Source organism: Artemia sp. Qi Xiang Cuo, chromosome 17 (genome assembly GCF_049724085.1).
Source record: "Artemia sp. Qi Xiang Cuo chromosome 17, ASM4972408v1, whole genome shotgun sequence".
NCBI lineage: Eukaryota > Metazoa > Arthropoda > Branchiopoda > Anostraca > Artemiidae > Artemia > Artemia sp. Qi Xiang Cuo.
The window spans coordinates 16,732,005-16,750,320 of NC_142810.1; the positions used below are offsets into that span (position 1 = coordinate 16,732,005).

The window sequence follows — 18,316 nt, forward strand, 5'->3', positions numbered from 1 at the left end:
AGTTATGCCCTGGGGGCGTATAAGGTTTTTATTGAAAGCGTTGTCGTAGAAACTTCAAAAGGGCTCATTCAATTGGAAATTGAAAGGGCTAGTGCCTTTTTTAATAGTTGAAAGTAATTGGATAGTGACTAACGCCCCTCTCACGCCCATCATTTTCTCAAACACTTCCAATCAAAATTTTGAGATATCCATTTTGTTCAACGTAGTTGAAAGTTCTGGAAATTAGGTCTTTTAGGATGATAACCCCCTCAGAGCCCTCAGTGCAAGGGTTATAAGTTAAATGCCTTTGGGCATTTAAGGTTTATATAGAAAGTTGTTGTATATGATTTATAGAATAGATTTTAGTCTTCCTCAAATCCAATTTTTATATGTTTAAAAACTAAATGTTGACTTAAGATTAAATCCAAATGGACTGTGATAATACTAATTCCCAATAAGGCATCTCAGCAGTATCCCAAGAACGACTGAGGGTATTATGTTCAAACGTTCGGGGCTACTTCTGCTCTTAAAATTTAACCAAATCCAAATAGCGTAAGTGTATCCAAGCTATCAAAGAAAGTAAACAGATTTTTTTGAGAATGGTATCAAGTTTTCCATTACAGGTCAACTAGAGGAGTTATGAAACTAAATTAAACAGTACTATTTGTGTGCAGATTTTTAAAAGGGTGTATGTTGTTAAAAATTGCTGAAAATTTTTCTCCGGCGTACAAATAGCAGGCCAAACTATAAAGTCTTAAGAAAACGAAAAAATTTAAAGTATTATTTTCTTCTTCACTGAAAAGACTATTTCAATATAAAACGAACAGAAATTAATTTAAAAAAGACCTTTTCCACAAAATAAGTTTCTTAAAGAAAAGTAAAGAACTTAATTAAACAAAAAATGAGCAAAACTAAAATCAAATAATCTACCAAGCGTGAAACTGCCACAAATCAGCATTGATAAATAAATGAAACCCAAAACGAACAGAAACTAACTGAGTCAAACTCAAAACGAGCAGAAATTAACATAAGTTGGGCGCAAAACCCCTATACCTTCCCAAGGCCTGAACATAATTTGCACTTTATTGAAAAAATATAAATGTTTTTCTTTCATTGATTTAATAAAGCAAATAGTTCTAACAGTCTGACTACTGTATATCAGTAAATGTAAATTAGGCTGCCAATGCACAATCATTTGTATTTTTTTAGGAAAGTGCAAATTTTGTTCTGGCCTTAGGCCCAACTTATGTTAATTTCTGCTCGTTTTGAGTTTGACTCGGTTATTTATTATAATTTCTGTTCGTTTTGGGTTTCATTTATTTATCGTTGCTGATTTGAGGTAGTTTCACGCTTTGTAGATTATCTGATTTTGTTTTTGCTCATTTTTTGTTTAATGGAGTTCTTTACTTCTCTTTGAAAAAACTTATTTTGTGGAAAGTTTTTTTTAATTAATCATAAAATAGGCTTTCACTTTAACGCTGACAAGTCTACTGTGTTGTTGTTTGATTTAAAAAAAATGAGCGCTTGCCAGTTCGTTTAGGTGATGCCAAAGTTGAGCTAGTTAATTTTATTGTGTAGGTAGGTGTTCCCTTCGGGAATTCAATTACTGAAACCCTTTGGCTCCTTATGGCTCATTTCCACAAATGCGCGTCGTACACCTACAGCCGTATTATTGCAAATAAGCAGACATTTGATCGCCAAATTCTATCACAACTTTATATCGCTATGGTGTTCCCTTATTTGCTATACTTGGGCCCGTGCTGACGAATTTTTACTCTGAGTGATGGGAGTAATCTTTGAGCTACATATTATAGGTTTGCAAAGTTTTTTCTGCTGGTGCCCCCGTGGACGAGCAATCGGTACATGTCTTGGAGGTCTAATGTAGTTGAGCCAGAGGATGCTATAGGAGCGCAAAACCGGCGTTTTAATTTGTGTATTTGCCGCCTCCCATAGGCTGAATTGCTACGACAGTAATGGACTGTCAAGGCTTGTCTTGTTGACTTTGTATGGCTTTTTGTATTTTGTGTTATTTATTTTGAAGTGGTGTTTTCTTTTTGTTTTGCTCCATCTGCCTTTGTTTTGATGGGTTAATAACTATATATATATATATATATATATATATATATATATATATATATATATATATATATATATATATATATATGTATATATAATAGATTTTTTTTTCTTCTCAACCTGACAATATCACTTGTCTTTCTTAATTATGACATATTCCCAATTGCATATATTTGTTCAAGAGCAAACGATTGTAGCGCTCTATTCAGTTTTGTAACACTCAACTATAAGATGCAGGTAAATTGAGCAGTACAATCGTTTGGCTTGGCATTTTGTGTAAACAGGAAAAGTTTCCGACTTTTTCTATCATTATCATCAGTCACCCTCGCCACAAATTTAGATTTATTTGCCGCCTCACCCTTCTCTTCCTCACTTTCATCGCTTGTTTTTTCCTCTTTTTTATGACCCCCCACAGCTTTCGTTTCTATTGCATCACTATCTTTGGCTTCTTCTTTAACAGGCTCATGTTCATCATTTACAGATTTCTTTTCTCGAGTTGGAAGCTTATTCGAAAACATCTGATGCAAACTAATTATGGCAAATGCTTGTTTCTATCAAACAGTTCGTGGTAACGAACTGTAAGTAAGGAGCGACCCGGCTCAATGGTAACCGAAACTCTAGAAAACGTGTTTTTGATACCAATAGATATATCAAAAGAATCATATTTCAATGCTGATTTCAAATATATAACTTTCATCAAGTTTATTGATACCCATCAAAAGTTACGCGCCTGAGAAAATTTGGCTGATTTTCAAAAAAGGGGGAAAGGCCCTTAAATGTTATAGAACCTTAATGAAAATCACACCATCAGATTCAGTGTATCAGAGAACCCTACTGTAGAGGTTTCAAGCTCCTATCTGCAAAAATGTGGAATTTTACATTTTTTGCCAGAAGAAAGATCACGGATGCGTGTTTATTTGTTTGTTTTTTTTTTTTTTTCCAGGGGTGATCGTATCGACCCAGTGCTTCTAGAATATCGTGGGTGGGCTCATTGGAACAGAAATTAAAAGTTCTAGTGCCCTTTTTAAGTGACCAAAAAAAATGGAGTGCAACTAGGCCCCCTCCCACGCTTATTTTTTTCCCAAAGTCACCCGAACAAAATTTTGAGATATCCATTTTTTTCAGCATGGTCGAAAATATGATAAATATGTCTTTTAGGATGACTTAATCCCCCAAAGTTCCCAGAAGGTGGGATAAAAGTTATTAACTTTACCAAATGTTACCTGATATTATGGTGTTTTCGGATTTATCCAGATTTTTTATGGAGGTTTTTTTTCGGGGAGGGGTAGGGATGGGGGGGTCAGGGGGTCGGGTGTAGGCTCGTTTCCGTAAGGCATCTTTCATGGGGGCCGAGAAATTGCCAGGCAGGGGGTGCCGGACTTGCCAGCATTATTTATTGGTTATTGGGAAGTATACAACCATTTTCAGGAAGGGTTTTTTTCTGGAGGGAGGGGGCTAGAGGAGGGGGTTAATCTGGAAAATATGTCAGTGGAGGATGTTTCTTTGGGGTAAAGGACATTTCTATAAAGGGGGCGCCGGGTTTCCCAGCATTACTTAAAAACCGATCAGAAACTAAATAAAAAAAAATAAGTTTTTTCAACTGAAATGTAAGAAGGAATATTAGAACTTAAAACGAACAGAAATTATAATGCATGTGAGGGGGTTCTCCCTCAAGTCAATACCTCGCTCTTTACGCTACAGTTTTTTTTAGTGCTTTCAAAAGAGCTATCTATTCTAATTAACCGGCCTTTGTGATTCAGGGGTTTGTGAATCAAAATTTTTTTTAACTTTTAACGTAAAGAGCGTGTTATTGACTTCGGGGAGAACCCCCTCATATACGTAATAACATATACGTAATAAAAAAAAAACAAGCGATACGGCTCAATAGTAATCGAAACTTTTAAAAACGGAATTTTGATGTAAATAAATGTATCAAAAGAATGTGTTTATAATGCTGATTCTAAATATATAAATTTTATTAAGTTTAGCATTACTCATCAGAGGCTACGAGCCTGAGAAAATTTACTCGATTTTTTAAAGAGAGGGGAAACATCCCCTACAAGTGAAAGAATTTTAATGAAAATCCCACCGTCAGATTCAGCGTATCAGAAAACCCTATTACATAGGTTTCAAGCTCATATCTGCAACTTTGTATTTTTTGCCAGAAGAAAAATATACGAATATAGAAGTTAGTTACGTAAGTTAATTTGTAAAGACATCCATTTAGCAAAAGGAAAGTAAAATTTTTATGCAAATAAAAGCTGCATTAACTAAAAAACGATCAGAAATTAAATAAAAAAAAATAAGTTTTTAAACTGAAAGTAAGGAGCGACATTAAAACTTAAAACGAACAGAAATTATTCCGTATATGAAGGGGCTGTCCCCTCCTCAACGCCTCACTCTTTACGCTAAAGTTTTTTATTGTTTTAAAAAATAAAGTTGTGAGACAGAGTCAAACTTTAGCGTAAAGAGCGAGGCACTGAGGAGGGGACAGTCCCTTTCATATACAGAATTATTCCTGTTCGTTATAAGTTTTAATGTCGCTCCTTACTTTCAGTTTAAAATACTTGTTTTTTTTTATTTAATTCCCGATACAGAGCGGCAACACAGAGAAACTTTACAAAACGAAAAATATCTTTCGTTTCTGTTGCATCACTATCTTTGGCTTCTTCTTTAACAGGCTCATGTTCATCATTTACAGATTTCTTTTCTCAGAGTTGGAAGCTTTTTCGAAAACATCTGATGCAAACCATATGGCAAATGCTTGTTTCTATTCCCGATACAGTGCAGTAACACAGAGAAGCTTTACAAAACAAAAAATATCTTTATAATTGCATAAGAATCAAAAGGTATTGTATAAAAAAAAGGTATCGAAAGGTATAATCAAAATGAAAATGGTACGAAATCCTGGTTTTGAGGTATGAATAGAGCTAGGATAGGCCCAAGGAGCAAAAAATGTTTTTAATTTTGATGTCATTGGTACTTTAATTGGAGTTATTAAAACACTGAGAGATAGGAATTTGCACATACTATTACAGCTTGGTTAAAATTCGTGAAAGAGAAGTTTTTTCGAAGAAAAGAGCGTGACCTCTCTTCTTTTTCTTCTTCAAAAATGAATTTATTTCAAATAAAAAAATGTGACTAGCTCTACATAGGCATCATATACATAGCACTATCATTCTAAATCACTAACACTATTATTATAGCATTATTAATCTAAACAGCAAGAAAAACAATGTGGTATTAATAGTGAAACAACAAAATACTCAAAAACATTAATCACAAAAATTATACAAAAAACCTTCAAATTCAATAAATAAAAAAACAGGTTGTTTATCCCCCTCTCTGAGCCATTAAATTGATACAGTCATAAAAGAATTTATTTCGGAAAATAGAGAAAGGGGGAGCAAATTCATCTGAAATAGAAACACACAAAACCAAGTATAGTATCTTAAACTTTTCGAAAAATAATAAAATAGTAATAATAAAAATAGCAAACTCGTGTTATTTCAATGAGGTGGGCCTAGAGACATATTGATTATGTCAACCCAAATATTTAACCACAGAATGTTCCTCTGTTGAACATTCTTCGTTCCTTAACAGCTTATTTCTTCTTCTACATTCGTATCTATGACGTTCTTCGCCGTTTTTTTGTACGCATCTATTAACTTTGTCTGATATTTTCCATACTAAATAAAACTTATCCTTTATTTACTTCTATTATGACTTAATGATTATTTTCTCATCCAATAATTTTTTCTTCTACATCACAATTTACGAGACTGTCAATAGCGAAGCAAGAGTTTCCCCCATTTATCATCGAGTAATATGGCTTCAACAAGCATTGTAGCTTCAATAGGAAGCCATACGTAATGTGGCTTCATCCTTCTAAAAATCTTCTTTGAATTCAATCAGCAAAACAAGTGTATCGCCGGTTAATTTTATGGTTCCCAGTCGTGTCATTTGTGCAGCTTATAAAGTGAAGGATCAAACCGGTGTAGCTGCAATATTACATAGAGGATGGAAGCCGATGGTGAAACTATATTGCAGTGCTTCACCCTTTTTATGCACATTTTTATCGATTATTTCGGCGTTTCTTTTTGTTTTAGAATCTTCATCCTAAACATGAATTATCCTCACCACATCGGTTTATCGTTCTCACGATTACTTAATCCAATCTTATTTCAATTAAATCAGTGCATATTTATAACTAAACATATTCAAAGTTTTCAAACGGCTGTCCCACTCACTAAAAAAAGGAATTAAAAAAATATCCAATGATCAAGGTTTTTCCATTTAGACAGTTTTCTTTTCCTTCTTTTCCTCATTCTTGTCCTTCTTTTCTTGCTTCTTCTTCAAAATATGCATCATCATTTCTAGGTTCACGTTCATCATAAACACTCACATCGATGTCCACTTGGTCGGATTTTTCATTATCATTAGTCACTCTCGCCACAAATTTAGATTTATTTGCCGCCTCACCCTTCTCTTCCTCACTTTCATCGCTTGTTTCTTCCTCCTTTTCATGATCCCCAACACCTTTCATTTCTATTGCATCACTATCTTTGGCTTCTTCTTTAACAGGTTCATGTTCATCATTTCCAGATTTCTTTTCTCGAGCTGGAAGCTTTTTCGAAAACATCTGATGCAAACCAATTATGGCAAATGTAGTGGAGATTACATAATTTGTTCTATAGAGATCAATCAGTCCAAATAACATAATTAGTGAGGAGAGTATACTAATTACGGTTGATAAGAAGATATATCCAGTCCTAAAAAAAGAAGAAAAAATCAAGAAATATGGACACAAAAGAAAAGGAAAAACTTCAACAAAAAAATTCGACAAAAAAAATATAGAAAAGCATGATTTTTTCCCCCTAGCTATTCAATAATTAGAAAAGCAAACTTTAATCCCAATTCCATAAATCTTCTTTTTCTCGCATACTTGAGCTATATCGAGAGAGATAGGAAGAGAGAGAGAGAAAGAGAGGAAAAAGAGAGAGAGCGAGGAGGAGAGGGAGAGGAAGATGGAGAGAGAGGGAGAAAGAGAGAGAGAGAGAGAGAGAGAGAGAGAGAGAGAGAGAGAAAGAGAGAGAGAGAGAGAGAGAGAGAGAGAGAGAGAGAGAGAGAGAGAGAGAGAGAGAGAGAGAGAGAGAGAGAGAGAGAGAGAGAGAGAGAGAGAGAGAGAGAGAGAGAGAGAGAGAGAGAGAGAGAGAGAGAGAGAGAGAGAGAGAGAGAGAGAGAGAGAGAGAGAGAGAGAGAGAGAGAGAGAGAGAGAGAGAGAGAGAGAGAGAGAGAGAGAGAGAGAGAGAGAGAAGAGAGAGAGAGAGAGAGAGAGAGAGAGAGAGGAAGAAAGAGAGAGAGCGAGGAGGAGAGGGAGAGGAAGATGGAGAGCGAGGGAGAAAGAGAGAGAGAGAGAGAGAGAGAGAGAGAGAGAGAGAGAGAGAGAGAGAGAGAGAGAGAGAGAGAGAGAGAGAGAGAGAGAGAGAGAGAGAGAGAGAGAGAGAGAGAGAGAGAGAGAGAGAGAGAGAGAGAGAGAGAGAGAGAGAGAGAGAGAGAGAGAGAGAGAGAGAGAGAGAGAGAGAGAGAGAGAGAGAGAGAGAGAGAGAGAGAGAGAGAGAGAGAGAGAGAGATAGAGAGAGAGAGAGAGAGAGAGAGAGAGAGAGAGAGAGAGAGAGAGAGAGGAAAAAGAGAGAGAGAGCGAGGAGGAGAGGGAGAGGAAGATGGAGAGCGAGGGAGAGAGAGAGAGAGAGAGAGAGAGAGAGAGTGAGAGAAAGAAAAAGAGAGAGAAAGAGATAGATGAATTAGTATAATTTAGTCCTTAAGCCGAACAAACTCACCTGTTGGGCAATGGAGTCTTGTCTTGCCAAATATAGCAGCTTGCTAAGAACATCATTGTTGCTGGATAAAATGATGGATCATAGTCAAGATTCCTACAATCAAGAAGAATATGTTTTATTTATACTTTTTAGTAGCATAACCGTTTTATTAATAAGGCTTACTAGCATAGCCTGTTTACTTGCAGTGTACCCTACAAAAACCCTTTAAAAAGAGGGGAAAAAATGATATAAGCAACAGAAAAAAAAGTAAGATCCGAGTTTTACACCGGTGTGTGGGTATTTAACATATGGACACAAATATTCCATAATAAAAGTCAAAGTAGCTTAGGCCTAATTGTTGTCAGAAGTAATACGTAAGAAAGCTGAAGAACAGGGGGCAGCTATAGTTCAGTTCAGCTATAGATGCTTCCCATTATAACAGAAAGAGGAAAAAAAATTATAATAAACAAAGTTTAATTGTTATATTTCATCTTGAGCTTTTTTTTTGTAGCCTTGATTTTTTTTAGCTTTTCATTCAGAATAAAGTATGTGGAAAGTCAACCTTTTGACATTTGGGAAGTCCGCATTACAAAAAGTATTTTTCAGATCATAAAAAGTAAATTTTTACAGTACTTATAGTAGCACCAGTAAAGAAAAAAATTTTTAGGCGATTCTAAACAAAAATATTTTCGCATTTCAATGAAAAATCGTTCTGTTTTCAGCTGTTCTGTGTTTATTTTGCAGTTTTATGACTTGTCTGTAGAAGAAGAAGAAGTAAAGAACGGGAAAAAAACTAAACTTAGTGAAAATTCCAAGAATCCGATATTATTATAGGTCCTGTATTTATTCTGCAGTTCTGTGACGTGTCTGCAAAAGAAGAAGAAGTAAAAAATGACAAAAAAAAATTAATGGAAATTCTTAGAATACGATATTATTGCAGTTCAATGAAAAAACAGTTCTGTTTCATGCAGTCCTGTGTTTATTTCTCAGTTCCATGACGTGTCTGTAGAAGAAGAAGAAGCAAAGAATGAGAAAAAAAATTAGTGGAAATTCTTAGAATACGATATTATTGCAGTTCAATGAAAAAACAGTTCTGTTTCATGCAGTCCTGTGTTTATTTTGCAGTTCCATGACTTGTTTGAAAAAGAAGAAGAAGCAAAGAATAAGAAAAAAAAAAGGAAATTCTTAGAATAAAGATATTATTGCAATTCAATGAAAGAATAGTTCTGTTTTGTGCAGTCCTGTGTTTATTTCGCAGTTCCAAGACGTGTCCTGTAGAAGAAGAAGAAGCAAAGAATAAGAAAAAAAAATTGTGAAAATTCTCAGAATACGATATTATTGCAGTTCAATAAAAAAAAGACTTCTGTTTTCTGGAGTCCTGAGTTTATTTTGCTGCTCTATCACGCTGCTCTGCTGCTCTTTGTAGTAGAAGTAGCAGACAATAAGAAAAACGAAATTAGGGGAGATTCTAAGAATACAATAAACTTTGCGGGTCGATGAGAAAGGCAGAGCAGCAGAGGTAATTTAGAAGGCGTTATGTTACAAGACATTAATTTTGTAGGAAAACGAGAAAAAAAGCAAAATCACATCGGCTTCTCTGGTAAACCGATACTCGAAAAAAAGAAGATTTTGAGAGGTATTGTAGATGCAGCAAGAAAATTTTATTTAAAAGAAGCTAATTATTAACTATTTTTTTCGAATGAAAAAATAAGATATAACCACATTTTGGAGAAAGACAGAAACTTCCAATAATCTTGAAAACCAGAGCTGATAGAGAAAAACAGACTAAACCAAGCAACAGGGATTGATCAGTTTAAGAGTATAGCTTAAGAATCTCAGTTAAATAAATGAACGAATTCTTTATTTCAAAACAACGGCTCAAATAGGCCAAATTTGTCAAAATAGCCAAATAGCTGCAAAAAAATGTCATGCTGTTAACTAGTTAGTCTAATATCCAGGCAAAATAATCGGGAATAAAAAAAAGAGTCAACAAATTATTTCTTACTATTCCTTATTTTTGTTTCTACTACCTTTACCGTTTCATACCTTTTCTACTATTTTTCTAATAAAGATTTCTCATTTCTAATACCTGATTCTGTTGTGTCACTCGACAAACGAGGGTATAAGAGATTTCCTATACATGTTTTAAGCTGTCATAACAGGATAAAGGAAATAACTTTTTTTGGAGTACGGCGATTCTAGGGGTGGGTGGAAATATGGGTTGGGGAAAAATACCAGTAAATTGAAGATCCAAAGGAACCCATAGCACAAACCTTCTGCGCAAAGCATCCTCCCTTCCAGTCAGAGTGGTTTGTTTAAACTTTGGCAAGATAACGTAATAAGAGCTAGGCAAACCTGAAAATCTCCACCGTACATGCGTTTTGAGCACATTAGTGCAAAATCAAAATATTTTGTTAAAACTGCTAATTTTGATCAACCAATTTTGAATAGCGTTTTAGATTAAAATTATACCATGAATGCGGACTGCAGATCCTGTGATGTGGAGGGGAAATGTGAATACAGTAAATTTACTGGAAAAAAATTTGATAACAAGTAAATTATTGTCAGGATTCGACTTTACTTATATCTCAAACATACTGTTTATTTATTTTATTTGGCAATATTTAGTTCCTATATAAACAGCCTCCATTTGATTTGTAGTAGTCGAGGTTTAGTAAAATTTATTGATGAAGCTCACGTCTACCCCCAGCCTTAGTCAAACTGATATATTAGATTGTCATTTATTCAAAACGCATAAATTCACTGTGTCTTTTGGATCTGCTGTTACAACGGGAATATCAACATGAGCCCCTCCCCCTGAGATAGACTTAGATTGTTTAGAATTGATCAAATTAGTGGAAATTCTTAACTAGAACAAAGAGAAAAAGGGAGTTGTCCTACCCGTCCGTGTTAAAGAGGTACTCTAACTTCATTGGTTTTCTTTTGTGACGTCAATCATCACATTTTCTTTTTAGCCTATCACTTTATTCCTTAAGCCAAATGACACCAATTTTTTTTATTAGTTGTTGCATTAATCTCTTGTAACTATGTTAAATTTTGAGTTCGTAAAAAGAATGTAAAACCTGATTGCTTCTTTGTAAGAAATTTATAAGTAAGTAGCACTCCCGTACTTCCCTATTAAAAACTGTGCTTTAGATATATCAGTTTATTTTTGTAACGTACAGTCCCGCCTTTTTTCACCCCTTGTTGCGAAAAACTATTCCTTAAGGGCATGTCATAGAACAAGCCAAATAACACACCATTTTTGTTACCCGTTGTTGCATTAACCTCTTGTTACTATGTCTAATTTTGAGCCAGTAAAAACCTGATTGCTTCTTTGTAAGAAATTTTTATGCAAGTAGCGCTCCCGTACTTCTGTTTCAAAGAGCGCGCTTAAGGTAGTTTATGTTTGTGACGTATAATCCCGCCTTTTTTTTTACCCGTTGTTCCATTTACCCGACGTTGCTATGAAAAAGTTTCAGCCACTACAAAGAATAAAAATTTTTTGAGTCACACCGTTTTTACAAGCAAACTTTCTGTTTCTCTGTAAGTAGAACTTGCCTTGGTTTATATTTCCACCAATGCATTAAGACAGGCGTGTTCAAACAACAGGATATGAACCAGAGCAGGCCAATAGTAGTCTGAAAGTTGATCACTTTGCGATCTTCTGATATAGTATCACTGACGTGCTCCGCACCAGCGATCCTTTCAACTCGAAGTGCTTTATAAGTGACTCCCTTCACACGATTTTGAAGTAAGGACTGGTACGCCTTAAACATCTAAAAAAAGAAATAAGTATAAGAAAATTGAGTGTATGTTCCCATTTTAGTCCCAAGTGTTTCGGCCCAATGATATTGTTAACAAATACATACTCTATTACGTCATATACTCTAGGCTATCATATTCTATGACATCATATACTTCGTCATATCCAACAGTCTCTCTCTCTCTATACTTGTTATTTTCTACTTTACAGTTGATAGTCTGTTATCCTTTATCTACCTACTCTATACTAATATCTACTCTATATTATTTTTTTTTCTTGTTTAATTGTTTAGAGACGCTAATGCATACTCTCCACACAATCATGGGTAGTGCTATAGCTGAGGTTTATCTCAAGTCGTGCATTTTTAAGCAGAGATCAATACAGCTCTACCACCACTTAAGGGTCTCTATTCTACACTGGTGATTGGGACATTTCAGAGTTATTTTGCAATAATTTCGGTCACGATAGAAAGAATTATTTACGGTACTAGAATTCGAAATAACACGAAATAACACAAAGTAACACAAAAAATGAAAACGAAATAACACAAAAAATGGCATCAATAAAGTACTAAGCAGTAAGCAAACTTTTAAGCAACATAGAAAATCAAATGAAAAAACAACAACAGAATATCCGGAAATTAACGAACAAAGGACAAAAAAAGCGAAAAAAACTCAAATTTAAAATTTTTGAGACTTGTTTACTAAGAGACTGAATATTCTTAGTGAAATAGCACTGCAAAGAATTGCAACTCATTAAATATTTTTAAATTTCATTTTATTTATTACCAGTGGGGTTGAAATAATGTTTAAGTATCTGAATTAAGGAATCGAGGGCTTCTTTGGCACCTCAGACGGGCACCAACAATACGTTAGGTCAGTCCTGATAGGCTTGTTGACCTGTGTTTAAAATTCTAACAAATTGCGTAGCCACTTTTGGATGCATTTTTTTCTCATAATTACAACAAGATTTACTGCACATTTACTTTGTCTTTCATTTTTTTTACGAAATAAATCGGGAATTAAAAATTTTTATTGTAATTTCCCGAAGAGAAGAATAGTTCCCCTGAAAATAATCATGAAATGCTTTTGGCTTTTGGCACATACCTTACACTGCTAAGGTCTAAGATCTGTGACAGTGCTTTCAACAATATGTCCATACCTTACGAACTACTAGTAAGATTTGAACAATTCCAGTCTAGACCAAGAATAAGTCAGAATTTGATTTACAACCTGAGTACCGCTGCGTCTATACCTGCAGTCTGTTAAAAGACTAGAATAGTTGTTAGTAGCAGTAGCAGTAGAGATTAAGAAACGAGATTATATAGCTAATGCTAGCCCATTTAGCGTTAGTTTTTTGTTGTTACTTTCTACGAGGCCTTGGGTTGTATTGAGAATTTCGGGTTAGTTCTATTCGGGCATGTTCGCAAAGGCGTATTTGATGTGGTTCATGTTTTGAGGAAGGGTGCCTAATTTGATGTAGATATTTGCAACACATCTATTTAATTTATTGCTTTTGTTGTATTATAGTTTTTTGTTTTTTTTGTAGTCGTCTGGGACCCTTGGATATTTCGCAGGTGTCTTAATGTCGTGTTCTTTGATTTCTTATTATAATTTTTTTTTTTTTTTTACAACTACAATAGGATGGCTGTCGAAACCCAATTTTAAAGAACTTTTAGAATCAAATTCACCTCCTTCATAAAGAGCAAAGGGCCTTCAATTACTTATTTATTTTCTTCCTCCGGTCACTCCGCAACGATGGGATGGTCGTAGAAACTGGGATGGGGCGAGTTCGATTAGAAAACGGAGGTTTCTAATGAATGGTTGTAGATAATTGGAAGGCAACCACCACACTTTTCGTGTTTTTCCGCCCATGGACACCCCCCATCGTCACCCATGGAATCAGATCAAAACCTTCAGACAACAATTTTTTTTCCGAATAGTTGTAAGGTACCAAAAGTATGCCCCCGGGGACGAAATGATCTATACAGTCCAAGACTGCATAGGACCTAAATTATGCCAAAAGTTTATTGTTAAAAACAGGTTTTATTGAAGAAAACATGTGGCGATGTTCAATTTCGCTGTCTTATTAGCTTGAAACTTTCCATGGGATCGAATACTGAGCCAAGGGGACCGAAGCTTTTTGTCGCTATTTCTTTTGTAGGCATACTCACTTGTACGTTCTTGTGCATAAGACATGTACTTCTCTTCAAATAAATCAAAGAAAACATGCAAAAAAACAAAATAAAAAATAAATATAAAAATATATCAATATCTTAAAAATACATATCTTGCAAGTTGTTCCAGTATATCTGAGTGGCAAAGCCTTTCGTAAGGCGTTTCTTTTGTAGGCATACCACATATGGCGATGTTCAATTTTGCTGTCTTATTAGCTTGAAACTTTCCATGGGATCGAATACTGGGCCAAGGGGACCGCAGATTTTTGTCGAAATTTCTTTTGTAGGCATACTTACTTGTGCGTTCTTGTGCATAAGATATGTACTTCTTTTCAAATAAATCAAAGAAAACATGCAAAGAAACATAAAATGAAAAATAAATCTAAAAATATATTAATAACTTAAGAGTAAATATCTTGTTCCTTTTGTAAGCACACTCTCTTGTGCATTTTGCGCATAATATATTCTTGGGAAAAGCGTTTCTTCTTTTAAACAACTTACAGAAAACATACAAACGTAAACAAAACGTATTTAAACATAAAAATTTTACCAAGTCTAACAATACCCCAGAATCTAGAAGAAAATATAAGAAAATATACTGTATAAGCAGTAGAAGAGAAAAAACACCTTCAGTTGTTCTAGTATATTTGAGTTTCTTTATTTTTTTTCTAAGGCAGATTCTCTAGTGCATTTGAGATTTTTTGATATTACAGGTATGTACAACATATTTGTATTTCCAAGGCAGTGAAAGAAAAATTCTTAAAAGGGATATTTCTAAGAAACAGTTTGTAAACCGCGTTTCTAAAGAGTTTTCTATGAATTTAAATTAATGAGAGTTAAGTCGGACAAAAAAAGGCCTGCCTTTATTCTAAAAACAATTGGTAGAAATTCATGAAAATTCTAGGCCTTACTGCTTCGATTTAAGATAGAATTGCACAGACACCTTGCTTTAAAACTTAATTCTTTCTTTATTTAAAAATACAACTTCTTGGAAATATCCAGCTTAAACCAAGTCACAAGGAGAGGAACTTTAACGGATATTAACTGATTTTTGTTAGAGCAATGGCAGTATCTTAAAGAAAGGCTTTGTTATAACAAACTTTTACCCTGATTGATTGAAATTCTTGAAAAAATTCTAGGCCTGATAACTTAAACTTTAGCAAGGTATTTGCTATTACCAATATTCTCATCAGAAACTAGTAGTTAATTTACTCAAAATGAAAACGTAACTTTTACTGATGATTTCTACTCTATTACGATTCTTGAGCAACGGGGGGCGGGGGAATGAGGTGCAAAAACTTCTAAAATAAAAACAACTAAATGTGGATTAAACATTATCTTAATTTTGCCCTCCCCCTCCCCTCTGTGAAAAAAATTACTCTCCACTACCCTTCAAAACAAATTCCTCCGTACGTGCCTGCCTCTTCCCATCATAGATAGAGAGGAGGAGGGAACTAGTAAGGACAATATTTAAATTTCAAATACCTAGAAAAGGAGTGTAATATCACCTTACCTTAACAAAATGGAAAATAAAGCCACAATACAAAGCCAACGTGCCACATCCTCCGTATGCCATTGCAATAAGTACTCCTGACACAACAAAAGGAAATTTAGAAACGGCATCAAAAGCGAAATCAACTATCATTTCACTCGGTACAGCCTTCCGGACAAGAAGCCTAAAAATTTTAAATAACAAAATTAATTCAAATATTCATTAATAACAAGCAAAAGCATAAAATCTAATAAATTGAATACTGACTACATTTAGAGTGTAGTGGCAGAGAAGATGGCGAGAAAAAAAGAAGGTGGCTAGACAGAAAATGGACGTGGTAAGAAAAGAGCGACATTTCCCGATAGTGGCCAAGACCCAAAAAACAAGAGTTTGAAAATAAATAAAAGTTCAAATAGGGATAAAATCCTTTTAATAGACAGTGTTTTTTATAACACAGTGTTTACTACTGATGACGGTCACTGTATATGTGACCGAAATATCTGGTATTTTTGTGAATTTCTATCACTGTTATAAAAAACACTGTCTATTAAAAGGATTTTATCCCTATTTGAACTTTTATTTATCGTCATGGAAAGGCAGTGTGGTCTCCGAAATTATCTAAGAGTTTGAAAATTATTTATGTGTACCAAAAGAATATTCTAATACTAATTCCAGACATGCAAAATTGATTTATAAGTAAAATGATTATAATAATTGTTATTCTAAAATTAATTAGAAATAGAGTAAATTACCATTCAGTAATTTTAAAATGATTATAACTGTAAATAGAAATTACAATTGTCATTGTAAAATAAGATTCATTATGTTTAAACTGAATGATTGCTTTTAGGTTTTGTTTGTTTCGTTCGTCTCTTCTTTATTATAATAAAACACACATTTTAAATTTATAAAAACAATTGGAAGATGCATATATATATAAATGTATAAATGAGTACAACATAAAACTTAATAGATTTTTTATGGCTTGTTCCCTTGGGTGACATGCTTTATATTAGACAGCTTTATATCATAGTTTTAGAGTTATATAATATACTTTATAGTTATTAGATGTCATGGATTTGCGTCTGAATGATGCTGTACAAACAACTTCTGATATATTCTCAAATTACCTATCAAAAGTTATTAACATATGAAAACTTTCATAATCTTAGAAACATGAAAAAACACCACAAAAAAGAGGTAAGTCCTTAAAAAATTGGAGCCATTAAATTTCAAAGATATAAAAATCTCACAGCATAAATTTTTCCCTTTACAAAAATACCGTATTTTGACTTTATTACGATTTAAAGTAACGAACTCTAAGTAAAGAGGGAATCGTGCTAAAAGCAACCATGCTAGTACAAATAAATAAACCCAAAGAATCGGCTTTTTATGGTGATTCAAAATATATAGTATTCATTGAGATTAAAGTACCCCCCCCCCCCCAAAAAAATGAGTTAAGAACCTGACGAAATGTGCCTTATTTTGAAAAATGGGGAAACATCCCAATGATCTTGGATGAGCAATCTTGAAAATTACACTATCAATTTAGCATATCTGAGAACCCAATTGCAGAGGTTTCAAGTCCGTATCTACAAAAATTTAGGTTTGTAACCTCTTTACCGAGAAGGATGGTCACATAATTGTTTTTTTTATTTATTTCTGCTTTTAGGAGTGACTAATAAGCCAATGGTCCTAGAATATCGAAAGAGGGCACAGTTAAACAAATATTAGAACTTCTAATGGTCTCTATAGGTAGCAAAAGACATTGGACTCTAGCAGAGTGGCGTTCTCTGCCATTTCGTGACGTAAAGCAACAATTTTAACCCGAAAACAGCTAGAATACTATCAAGTGAAAACTCAGGGAAACTCAATCATTTTACAAGCATCTGAAAACTACAAATTGAGCCACTGAGTTTCAGAGACCATTAAATTAAAAAGAAAATCTCCAATTAAATCAATGAGCGGTACTAAAACTTAAACAGATATTATTCCGTATATGAGGGGGGGGGGCTAAAGTTTGACTTTTTGCCCCCAATGCTCTAACACAATTTTAATTGGAATTGGATCGAAAGTATTTTTCGCAATGCTTTAAGAATTGAAGAGTTTATTGATGCATTTGCTTTAAAAGTTAAAATTTTGATTTTAAATGTTTTCAAATACTCGACGAAAAAATACTGGCAATTATTCATTGGATACATTTGTCCCAGTCACAAATGCTTTAAGCAGAACAATATAAAACTTTAGCATAAAGTGAGGGTGGTTGGGGAGAAAGAGCCTCTCCACTCTTATACGGAATAATTTCTATGCGTTTTAAGTTTGGTCTCACTCTTATCTTTATTTAGAAAACAAATATTTCTTCGTATTTAATTTCCTTTTTAAAAAAATGTGACGGATACGTATTTAATTGGGCACGGATGTTGGTTTGCTATATTAAACGTATAACTAAATGATTACTCGTGATTAAAACTCAGTAGTTGCCACTAGAGGTTGTTGTTGTTAAAGTCATCACATGCATGCAAGAAATGCATGCATGTCAGAAATGCATGCAAGAAATGCATGCAAGTCATGCATGCAAGTCATCACATGCATGCAAGAAATGCGTGCATGTCAGAAATGCATGCAAATGCATGCAAGTCATGCATGCAATTCATCACATGCATGCAAGAAATGCATGCACGTCAGAAATGCATGCAAATGCATGCAAGTCATGCATGCAAGTCAACACATGCATGCATGAAATGCATGCATGTCAGAAACGCATGTCAGAAATGCATGCAAGAAATGCATGCAAGTCATGCATGCAAGTCATCACATGCATGCATGTCAGAAATGCATGCAAATGCATGCAAGTCATGCATGCAAGTCATCACATGCATGCAAGAAATGCATGCATGTCAGAAATGCATGCAAATGCATGCAAGTCATGCATGCAAGTCAACACATGCATGCAAGAAATGCATGCATGTCAGAAATGCATGCAAATGCATGCAAGAAATGCATGCAAA

The 18,316-nt window shown here is 34.3% G+C and overlaps 1 protein-coding gene across 1 annotated transcript in view; it reads right to left on the bottom strand.

Annotated features, from left to right (window-relative positions):
- Window positions 1-4,859: 4,859 nt before the first annotated feature.
- PGAP1 (GPI inositol-deacylase) overlaps window positions 4,860-18,316 on the bottom strand; it is a 122,868-nt gene continuing 109,411 nt past the window's right edge. Inside the window, exons 11-14 of the mRNA XM_089103053.1 lie at window positions 15,330-15,492; window positions 11,436-11,653; window positions 7,896-7,988; window positions 4,860-6,827 (exon numbers count right to left, since the gene is read on the bottom strand). Coding sequence (XP_088959179.1) covers window positions 6,380-6,827; window positions 7,896-7,988; window positions 11,436-11,653; window positions 15,330-15,492 — 922 coding nt within the window. The 3' untranslated portion in view covers window positions 4,860-6,379. The remainder of the gene's footprint in view (window positions 6,828-7,895; window positions 7,989-11,435; window positions 11,654-15,329; window positions 15,493-18,316) is intronic.